Below are 12,415 nucleotides of genomic sequence, written 5' to 3' on the forward strand. Positions count from 1 at the left end.
TTTCATTTCATCTCATCTTTATTCGTTATACATTTTCTACACTTATAGTGGATTTTGTTTGTTGTTGGCTTTTGTTTGTTTCAAAATAGTGGTTGCAATTCATTGCATACGCTTAAGGGGGGATCTCTTGGCTAATCCCATAAATAAGTATTTGTCGATATAATTCTTTCTATACTTTCACTCACACTACTGCTGGAGCTCTGTAGCTTTCAGTCATAAAGGAAGGGGATAAATATTTCAAAACTTAAGAATATTTTTAGTGGTACTTTTTAGATGAACATTTAAGTACTTTAGAAAATATTTATTGCTATTTTATATTAATTACAATGCAAATCCTAATGTATTATAATTTAAATAAATTGTAAATTCAAATTATCAATATGAATATGAAAATTGGTATAAAATGCTCCTTGTAATTTGTGAATTCTAAAAAGTACCAGTACCGGATCTTTAAAAAGGTTCGCAGCCATACTAAATAAAATCATCCCTGTATGTATGCAATACTTTTTCAACATAAACTATAGTTACATACAATAGTTGCACCCATGCTTGCTGGCTGTTGTGCGTGTCGCCCGTCCGTACATTGCCATTCACTTGTGTGGTTGCAATTACTCCATGTATGTCTGTACGTCTGTATATCAAATGATTCTCTTATGCTGGTTTGTAATTCTGAATAATTTCCAACTTTCATTCTTGGGGAAAACTGATAAGATTTAACTATGAATATTGTTTGCATTGCATGATTAGAGTTGTTTGAACATTATTTATACGCATAATAGGTTGCCAAGCATCATTCTATGTGTGTGTTGCATTGTGGTTAAATTATGGTGGTTGTTTTATGTTTCTCATAACTCCTCTTAACTCATGTCTTCGTTGCAGTGCAACCAACTTGTATAAAGTGTTATGATTTCATTTTCATCTCCTTTATTTGCTGCTGATATAAATCTATCAATTTGATCAGCGTTAGCTGTTGACTTCGCATGAAGCCATAAAAAATATGTTGTAAATTTTGAGAAGGTAGTTTTTGGGATTTTGCCGTTATTGTTCTCTATGCGGCACATACATATTTTGCCGGGGGTTAGATAATAAAATTCCTTTGAAATCCTTTGTCATTAGGTTTGCTTCATTTAATTAAGCTGAAAGCAACCTAAAGTATGCTGCAATATCTTTTAATGTAATGGGATAAGTAAAATTCTGGGAAATCAGCAGTTTGTTAATAAAAACATTAATCTTAATGCAACATATAAATTAAGCATTATAATTACATTTAAATTTAAATAAGTATTTACCATCTTATTCATAATGAAATTTATCAAAGACTTAAAAAAATAAATTGTGTGTTGATATTTTTATTATCATTTGCAAAACAATTTCTCCTTAATTTACTATTATTATTTTCCACATATATAATTTAATATTGACATATTAGGTGTATGACTTAAAAATGCGGGACTTGCAATATATGGAGTATCTCTTGAGAGCGGTTTGAAGGGTCATATCTGTCATTTATTCTTACTTAGTTATTGAACATTACACAGTGGGGCAGAATCAAAATTTTTTGGAAATAAATCTGTCATTTCTGAATGCCTGATCCGGATAAAATGTGTGCAGTATTTGAAATTTTTTTGTAAGACCAAACAAAAACCCTTGAAACTTTTTTCAAGATGATTTGAATAGAAGAAAATAATAAAATGTTACCAAGTAAAAGTATTTAGATCATATTACAACATTTTAAAGACAAAAATAATAGTTTAAACTGATTATATTTAATTTTTAATGTTTTAGGCTAAAATTGCGGCGAAAACTAGACTCCCAATTAGCTTGTAGTATAAAATGAATTTGACTCTGATTGTTTTTTTTGCTATTGTCAAATTGTTTATTGAAACCGAATGTATATTTTCTATTAATTTTTTTAGTTTTTGTATACATATATTTACAGAATATATATTGTTTTATTATAAGAGAAAAATCTGTCACGTACGATATTAAATTTTATTTATTATAAAATCATCCAAAGATTGTTTTTATTTAAATATGACTGATTGTAAATGAAAAATATTTCGTTTAGTGTAAGAAATTAAAAGAAAACATTTACATTTCATTCGGTGCTGGGAAAATACTTTAGGAATAAATAAGGAACACATCAAGGTTTCCAAAGCTGCTTTCCGTTTTCTAAACCCAGCTTTGGGATTTTAGAACATGTGGCCCAAATTTGAAATTTTTATAAAAAAACAAGTAAGAAAGTATGGTCGGTCAAGCCCGACCATATAATACCCTACACTAAGTAAAAGAACAAAAAAAATGTTTCTTCTAAAATTTCAATAATTTATATTTTTGAGTGATTTTCGGAAGTGGGGTTATATGGGGGCTATGACCAATTATGGACCGATCACCATGAAATTAGGTCGTGTGATTTATGTCTATATTAAAGTTAACTATGTTGAATTTTGTGTGTTTACCAAAATTTTTAAGCGATTTATGCACGTTAAAGTGATTTTCGGAAGCGGTTATATATGGGAGCTATGACTAATTATGGACCCATCGTAACAAAATTTGGTGACATGAATTTTGTGTATATAGAACTTATTTGGAGCGGAATTTGTGGAGATACATATATAAATCAAACATTTATGGCCGATAAAGTCCAATTTCGGGAGGACATTTGTATGGGGGCTAGGTGAAATAGTGGACCGATTTCAGCCAGTTTCAATAGGCTTGGTCCTTGAGCCGAAAAAATGATATGTACCAAATTTGATCGAAATATCTTCAAAATTGCGACCTGTACTCTGCGCATGGACAGCCAGCCAGCCAGCCAGCCAGCCGACCAGACGGACGGACGGACGGACATCGCTTAATCGACTCAGAAAGTGATTCTAAGTCGATCGGTATACTTTAAGGTGGGTGTTAGACTAATATTTTTGGGCGTTACAAACATTTGAACAAACGCATAATACCCTCCCCACTATGGTGGTGTAGGGTATAAATAGGTCAAATTCCGAAGTGCGTAGGGGCAACGTATTGAATGAATAGGACACATTTTTTCTACCAAAATGTTCTCCATAAAGACACCTTACAGAATAACATAAAAATTAAAAAAAAAAAAAAATTAATTAAAAAAGGAGATAAATAACTTTTTCGCCCCAAAACACCAAAAATCTACTATTTTTTAATTTTTAAATTGAAGATTTTTGTTTTGGAACTCATAATTGATATTTATCTGAACTGTTTTATGTATTGTTGGTAATTTAGTTTTCTAACTAACAAAAAAATTCGAATACATTCGGTCCAAAAGTACGATCAATATTTTTATAAAAGCTTACCAAGGTATGGCATGTCGAAGGTACTCTACTTTGGGCAAAATTCAACTTGGTTACGCCCACATCAAATTTTAATCCAATCAAGCCAGCCGTTTAGAAATGCCAGATTTATTTGCAAAAATTTTTGATTTGATTTTTGAAAGCTCGAAAAATATTTTGGTATCAGGACCACTGAAATCGCATAATAATAATGTTTAAACGCTTATAACTCCTAAAGGGCTAAAGTTATTTTTAAAATATTAGTATCTTCTCAAGATGTTAAATGTTTAAGCGTTTACCATAAACGGTAGCTGTAGTTTATATTTATAAAACTAATAGCTTCGCTCGGTAGCTATAAATAAAATTTTACTTCGTATGGGAGGTACCACGCCCATTGTGAATCTAACCCACCCAGGGACCCACTCAAACACACAAAAAATGTCATCGAAAACAGACCAGCCGTTTAGAAGGATTTCAGTTACTAACACACGTACAGAAGATTATATATATAAAGAAGTTAAGACATATTTAAGTGATACCTAGTCTATAAGATAGCATAGAATGAGTATCCACATCATGGAAGAGTTGTAACCACTTAAACCTAATAGTTTCTATATGAAGAAGCTGAGATTGTTTTTTCAGTTAGTGTGGTATGAGGTGGACTATTTATTAGACATATTATTAACATGACTCATCCATTAGTTTTATTGATTTTTGTTTACATTTTAATAGTAGTTGGAATTTTCATAGATATTTATTTAGATCTTGTTTTCCTCTTTGTATTTAAATATGTAGATGATGATGAACATAATTCGTACAAAATAATACAATAATTGAGCCAATTGTTTAAATTAAAATAAAGTGAAACCCACCAAAGAAAATAAAAAATGCAATAATTTTGTTTAACTCAAAAAATTCAATAAATTTATTATTCACATTCGTTTTTATGATTTAATGATTTTGTGTTTTAGTTTAGGTTTTGTTTTTTGTTTAGTTTTAATATTTAAATTAACAAATACATGTATGCTTAGTTTAACTAAAAATGCATTTAATTTTTTAATAATATTATAATTAATAGTAATAATAGTATAATAATAATTTTTATTTTGTTTTGTTTGAAATATTTTATGTGTTTTTTTGTTTTTTGTTTGTTTGTTTATGTTTTATCAATACAAATACATCACTTGTGGTTGTAAATGCTTAACTTAAGAATAACTTACCACCACTATACTCCATTTCTTGCAGAGTTTACGTAAAGCCTTTTTATAGCATCACGGTTTTAATTTCCAAAAGTTTTTTTTCGGTTTAGCACCCGTCGCTGAGGAATCAGAGGCTGAGCGACCAGACGCACGCTGCGTGTCCGAGCAGCGGCGTGCATAGTTAAAGGGCGACGCTAGTAAATGGCCATTGGCTGGTGAGGTAACAGCTGTTCCACAGCTACCCAATGAGGTCATCATGCCAATGCCCTGATCCTCGGATGAAACCATACTACTTTTGGAAGTTGATGTACCGGATGCAGTTGATGATCGACAACTACGCATATTGTGGGGTAAAGTGGTGGGCTGTATCAGATGATGCTGACCGGCATGCTGGTGCAGTTGATGCTGTTGGGCGTGGTGGTTGTGATGCTGATGACTGGGCGTAGGGCCGGTTTTGTAATAGCGCAGACTTTCATTGTAACTGGCACCACTACTGCTGCCACTACCGCTGAAGCCACTATCGAGGTCACCCTCATCGAACTCGGGATTTATACAAGAACTGTGGGCGTGGTCCTTCAGTTCGATAGAGTTGAGAGTTGAAGAAAGATTTTCTAGGCTGGCGTGAGATAAGGTACGCTGCTGTGAAGAAGACACTGTGGATGAAGAAGAGGAAGCGGCACCTCCCAACAAACCTCCCCGACGGGGTCCCCTATGGGAACCCGAAGACACAGAGGCCCTAGAAGTTGTAGCTGCTGCCGCCGCCGCTGCAGCACTAGTGGATGGACCTTCATCATCTTCCACCTCATTGGGACTAATATCGGGTGGAGTTTCAGGCATAATCAAAGCTTCCAAAGACAAATTCAATTCATCCAATACTCTAAAGTGATTGTGCTGAACTCTTCTCAGCTCCTCCTTGACATTTGATGTCGCTATGCGATTATCGGACAAAACTTTGCGTATCTTCTGGTCGTTGACCTCCTCATATAGATTTTCAGTGGTGCCATAACGTGTGGTGTAGGTGTGTCTCTCATCAGTGCCACTGGGCGAGGAAGAGGTCGATTGGCCGCTATTCGATTTTGAACGAAAACTTTTAGCTAATAGTGCTCTAATGGAATTGCGGGTTGGACTTTTGGCGGGTGGCGCCGCACTAATCAAAGGGGCTGGTACAATGGCTGAAGCTTCGTCCTTTGGCGGTATATTTATGTGACATTTTGCAGCGCCTGGTTCATAGTAAGCATACGAGTATACATGGTTGTAGGGTGCGGCGCCCGTAGGACCAGCAGAGTTGCTCGATGGTGCTGCTGCAGCCACAGCCGCAGTTCCACCTGGATACGTTTGTGAGGGTACAGGTGAAATTTGCTGTTGCGAATGGTGTGATGGTGTCGACGAAGGTGTGACAACACTAGCAGCGAAACCATACTCCAGCGATGAGGTCGATGAAGAGGAATGATGTTGCGTGGGCTCGAAACGTTCCATGGTGGCAGCAATGTTTTTACGAGACCACTTAACCTGTAAGTAGAAGAAAGGAAAACATGGGTTTAGCAAAAAAGATAAATATAGGCGTTCTGAAAATAAAACACCCACCCAAAACCGAGAAGTTTTAATATAAAAAAGGAAAAAAAAAAAAATTAGAAAATAACGTTCAAAAATAAACTGATGATTTGGAAAATAGTTAATTGAAGATTTATATAAATTTTACTCGAAACTGTATTTTTCTAGATATGACATTATTTTTGCTAATGAGCAACTTGATTTTAAATATTGGGACTGGGCTTATTATAAATGGGTATGAGTTTTATTGAAATTTTACTAACCTGTTGTTCTACATCCATTTTATGATTGCTGCGCCTACTGTGGCCTCTCCTTCGTCTTTCTGTGAAGGCCTCACCCGTACACAGGCCATTTTTACCATGTACCAGCAGCATTTCACTGCTCACACCATGTCCCATGCCATTCGAGGGAGCCGGTGGTGGAGGCATACAGAATTCTATGCTCTCCATTTCGTCGGGAAATATCAAATCGCCACGATGATGACCCAAACTGCCACCACTCGACATGGCGGCCAACATGCCACCCGTCATAGTATTCGAATTGACCATATGATGGGCGGATGAAGAAGCTGAACGAGATTTAATGCTGCTACCAGCATTCATGCTCTTGCCAGGATGACGCATAGACATGGCATGTGGAGGATATTGTTGCTGAGGCAGTTGATGTTGTTGCATTTGTTGCTGCTGAAGGAGTTGCTGTTGTTGTTGCTGCTGCTGTTGCTGCAGCTGCTGTTGTTGTTGATGATGCAAGTGAACCGTGGCTTGGGTCTGAACATGTGGATAATCGGAGGGTGGCGAAAAACTGGCAAATTGAGGCGAGGCTGGTCTAGTTTGAAATTTTGTTGCCGTACCCGGAAACATGGTATTATGATGCATAGCCATGTGAGCCAGTTTGGTAAAGTTTTAGGTTTTTGTGAGTGTAAAAAAAGTATTTGGACAGTTTTTGTGTTGTTAAATTGTCTATTTTATGCTGAAGACACTTAACAGCTTAATTTTATTTGAATAAATAAATTTGTTTGTAGGTTTATTATGTCCTCTGGAAATTCAAACTGCAAAGATAAGAAAAAAAAAACATTTATAAAGAGAATTAAAAAAAATATGTTTAAATTTACAATTTAATTAGATTAAAAGTTACAATTTTACTAATGCCTCAATTCTATGTTAATAATTTAAATGAATTACTTAATTAAAATGAAAAATCTTCTTTACTAACACTTTTAGTTTTATTAGTTTTTATTTTTTTGTTTAATTTCCGGACTTTACATACAGGTTTAGTTTTGTTATGTCCTGTCCCTATTATGTGTGTGCATGTAAAAAACTTGCAAAGTTTTATTCATGTCATCTTTTGACATTTTAAGGGTTTTGTTGTCAAATTTTATTAAATTTATTCTTAAACACACAATACTGCTGGACCATAGATAACCAAACATATTAAACAACATCAAAAAATAAAGTAGCAAAATAAACCTCTTGCTGTTGACCAATTTACTTATAAACAAAAATCAGTAAAAGAAAATTAAAGTTCAAAACGACTTTAACAAGCTTTACACCAGGATCCATCAAGAAAAGAAACGTTTTAAACTAATACAATTTTAGCATTAGTTTAAAATTTAAATGAAAATGTAATGGTGCATTTTCGTTATAAATTAACTTGAGAGTTAGGTTGGTGTTCGTGCTGTGTTTATGCAGAAAGCCGATTAATATGGGCTGTACTTTACAATTTAGTTAGTGCTGTTTCACACACGTCAAGTTTACTTGAGGAAGTCTTGAGTTTATAGAATAGAGAGAAATATAAAGACGAAAATCGTTTCAATCTCCTCTCCATTCTCTTCTATAAACTCGAAACTTGCTCAAGTAAACTGGAGATGTGTGAACCAGCACTTGAGGAAAATTGTTGTTTATGTGTGTAACTGGCTGTACTGTAGGGCATTTAATAAAGTGTTTTATTTTAATTGACTTAAAGCTTTTTGTTTATTTTAATTTTTGTGCAAAATAAATTTACATAAACTATAATAAAGTTTTTTTTTATTCCTTTTTATGTATGGGCCAAAGGACTTGAAGAGAAATTGTAGAATTTTGTGTTTAAAAAATATCATACACATACAAGTTATATTTTTCCATATTCATATGAATAAATTTATTTTAATTTTTATTAACAAAAAACGGTTACTATAAAGTAGAAAACAAGATATTAAATATATATATATATATAATATATATATCTTTAATAAAACTTAAATGAGTTGTTTAATTTAAAACTAAACAGAAACAAAAAAATTGTTATAAAAAGTATCCACGATTCTTTCAATGGATTTATTCAACAATAGTAATGTGTTATTATATTGATGACATTTTCCCCATCTTTCTGGCAACATATGGATTCCGCGTCAAAAGAACTGCTCACCTTCGGCCAATGGTCGCTTCAAACTAATCATTTTGCTTTGGGACAGGTTCGATATGATGGTATGGCCAAATTTCAGCAGCTCTTAATATATAGCACTATTTTGGCCCAACCAAATAAAGAACATTACATTAGCGTCATGGATATTTGTCTTAGATGTACCGGTTGGCCGTACTTGATGGATCCATTTTTCATCGCAAGTAGCATTTCCGATATACAAAATCATCTTTCAAGGCCTCTCTCTTCCATTCGTATGGTACCCAATTTCCTTGATTTTGAATAAATCCAGCTGTTCGCAAACATTTTGAAATTGCAGCTTGAGTAGCTCCCAATGATAAATGACAGATATGTACCCTTCAAAAGGACATATAAGTTATTAAAAACAAAATCCACGTTCAAAATATATAGATGGCGTTATTGTAAATCCCGCATTTTTAAGTCATACACTCAATATTTATTAGAATTGATCTACCATTTTTTCAAAAACATGGACAGGGGAACAGATTTTGTAAAAATAGTAAAGTTTTTAGAAGTATTTTATTCAATTACAAGATGATTATAAATAAGTTAATTTTTTAAAATTTATTTTTTCCATTATTCATTAGAAAACACAACAAACAATCTGTTTAAATTTCAAAAATGATAACGAGATCTTAAAGGGGAATTTGTTTATGAACTTTCAAATCCAAAATAAAATATTTAGCTCTCAAATTGCACAAATGGAGTCAAAATTAAAACATTCATGAATTTTGGGACAAACTTTATTCTCCTATTCGAATGGAGAGTAGTTTTTTCAATATGTTCACATAAAATTGTAGAATCATACATGAATTTCTCAAATTTCACACTACTTCAGCATCTTTTGAATCCCTGCTACTTGGTCATGTATATTAAAGGGTTAAATATTAATTCATATGAATCAAATATCACTCATACCACCCGTAAGGCAAATGAAAACAATAAGTGGACTAAGGGTGGTATGAGTAATATTTTTCAGAATATTAATTTATGATTTTCGAGTGAAAACGAATTGATATAGAAAACTAAGTGATAAAAATCATAATTTAGACAACATGAAGACCCAAGTATTTTTTAACAGCTTTTCAAAAGAAAAAGAAAACTGCTTATTTTTATATGAGAACAGCAGACTTTGCAACATATAAGCGTATTTGAGAATAATATACCAAGTAAATGGCAGATCAATAACACTTACAGATGATTAAATAAACCCAAGAGACTTTTTGTAAACGAAAATATATTATATTTAAAAATATAAAAATATATTTTGCTGTATAGTACTTTTACATGGCTTTTACCAAGTAACGAACGGTTAAATTGAAAACACTTTCCTTTAATATTAAATACCTTTCGAGGTCACTTGTTACACAACTGCCTTAAACTATTCAATTTTCAAGCCTAAACTAAACATAAAAGTTGCTAACTAAAACATTTCAAAAGTAGAAACACAAAAAAAAAATATTTCCGCTTTTGTTTGAATATGAATGAATGTAAAAATCACAAAAATTTGTAAAATGCAAAACTACTATGCACTAAAAACTTTTACAATTTTTATTTGCCCAAAATAAACGAAAAAACGTTATTTTTAGTTAAACAAAAAACAACACAATAAATATACCATTTTTCACAGCCATTCGTGTATTTCAAGTCAATGTTGTTTATTGCCCATATTCAGCATAGATGTGATGCAGCAGCAACTACACAGCATATGAGAGCAATTTTATGCAATTTCCATTTGTGAATTTGTTTACTTCAACGAAAAGAAAGGAACAGCAAAAAAACAAAAAAAAAAACCAAAAAGATATATAGTATATTTTCCATTTGCTGGAAAATCACAATTTTTGTTTATTTTTAGTATTTGTCCATTTAGAGTTTTGATATGTATGCCAGCCAGTAAAAGATTGTTTTTGTGTAGGAGAAAAACAACAAGAGAGAGAGAGAGCTTTGAATACTTGCATATGTATGAGTAAAATATAGGAATGTATGTATGAATAATGCTATTCAGTCTGTAGTTTTATATTTTTTTTTATATATTTTATTTTTAAGTGCCTAAGTGTAGGCGCATAAAAGCTATGGCTATAAATCATTACACAGACGAAACATTTACTCTATACATACATATGTAGATATACATGGACATAGGATATGCAGGGCTAAAAAAATAAAATACAAATAAACAAAAACTCTGTATATGCATGTATATAAAACAAATATGTGCATTTACTTGCATATAGTGCTTTAGTTTTTATTTTTTTTAGAAAATTGCCTGGTATTTTGTATTTACAGTTCGAAAATTTAATTGTTAACATTTAGTTAGAATTGCTTAGAGAATAAAAAGCACTTGATTTGATTTAGTAAACGTTTAGATGATTTTTCCCAATATACCATTTAAACGTTTATTTTTATGAATAATTACCTTTGTTTTTGGAAATCTTTATGGGAAAATTTTTGTTAGTAAAGGCTTAAGGCTACATATAGCTTACAAAAAGTGCAATATTTTGCTTAAAACATGCTCAATTTATAACAAAATTTAAAGAAGAAGTACTTAAATTTGTTTATTTGGTAAAAAACTAGAATATATTTTTAATTACATGTGGCATTCACAGTCTTGCTGGCACATACATTTTATTTTGTTAAAATGTTCCATGATCGTTTTTTATAAATGTGTTCGAATTTCGTTGCTCTAGCGTTGAGTACCCTTACGATATACTGAAACACTCAAAGATTGTTGTTACTATTTTTATACACAGCGCCATCTTCTAGAAGTCTCATGAATAATCTAACGGAAAAAAATTCGAATGTTCTATTTCCACAAGAGCTTTTAAAGCTGCCTCACAGTTCATGTTATCATGGAAATGTTTATAAACATGAGGAATGTTGCAAGCAGTCGTTACAGACCGTTAAATTTCGTAACAATATCGTGCAATTGAAAGGAAAAACTTTGGAAAATGGAACATATCTTTTTTGATATACCCTCTGCTCAAGGATGATTTTCTGTAAAATCCTGTTTTGATGAGAAAAGAATTTTTAGAAAAAACTTTAACTTTAATATGAAATCAAAAATTATCAAATCTGAATAACAGTTCTAAAGTGTTTTATTTTAGATATTTTACACATCTATTAAAAATATGAACTATGAAGTTCATATTATTCATAGTATGAACGTGTAAAAAACGAATTTCGAAATTTTCTGAAAAACCCAAAATTTTGTTTGGCCATAGGAAACGTGTATACGAAATATTTTGAATTCAGAAGAGTAAAGGTTTAAAAATACTATTTTTAATCGAAATTTTAAAAAAATATGCCTTCCTATGGTGTCATGTGTCATTTTGTTTAAAGCCAAGCCTTTTCATTTACTTTTCCCTCACCAAAGATTCGTTGAACTTTAAATTACATTTTATTTTTTCAGAAAAATCATGACAACGAAAGTTTGGTTTACGTGAGCAATCTACAAAGGACTTTCAATCTAAAAATTATCAATTAGAATAAAATATAGTGAATAAAGTTTTAAGTATATCCAGGAGGAACAAAAGAGTTTTTGACTTTTAGAATTGTTTGGGATAACAATCCCAATAAGCATTTATATTTGAATTCAAGTTGAAAGCAAGTGTAATTCAAGCCTTGAATTATAGTCAAGCATTATTTCAATAGCATTATCCAGTATAAAGGAAACATAATTTAAGCCATACATTTTTGGTTAAAAAATATTAAATTTTTTTAAATAAAGTCGAGCCGCCGAGTCGTCAAATATTATATTATGACAATACGACATGATTCGCGATAGAGGTTTCTTTCTTTAGTTATGAGGATGTGTTCCACTGACCAACTTACAATAAACTATAAAAGTTAAATATTTTATATTTTCTTTCAGACTGCCCTCGTTTAGCTTGGCTTCAAAAATTTGTATTAAAAATAAAACTGTCTATAATAATTTTACGTGATTTATGACAT

At 31.9% G+C, this 12,415-nt stretch overlaps 1 protein-coding gene across 1 annotated transcript; it reads right to left on the bottom strand.

Annotated features, from left to right (window-relative positions):
- Nucleotides 1–4,192: 4,192 nt before the first annotated feature.
- Nucleotides 4,193–7,060, bottom strand: LOC135957361 (uncharacterized). The gene is made up of 2 exons (XM_065508091.1): nt 6,310–7,060; nt 4,193–6,004 (listed from the first exon to the last, which is right to left on the bottom strand). The coding sequence occupies exons 1-2, from the start codon at nt 6,925–6,927 to the stop codon at nt 4,568–4,570; spliced, it is 2,055 nt and encodes a 684-aa protein (XP_065364163.1). The 5' UTR covers nt 6,928–7,060; the 3' UTR covers nt 4,193–4,567.
- Between the last annotated feature and the right edge of the window lie 5,355 nt (nt 7,061–12,415).

The sequence above is a fragment of the Calliphora vicina genome, chromosome 4 (genome assembly GCF_958450345.1).
Source record: "Calliphora vicina chromosome 4, idCalVici1.1, whole genome shotgun sequence".
Classification (NCBI taxonomy): domain Eukaryota; kingdom Metazoa; phylum Arthropoda; class Insecta; order Diptera; family Calliphoridae; genus Calliphora; species Calliphora vicina.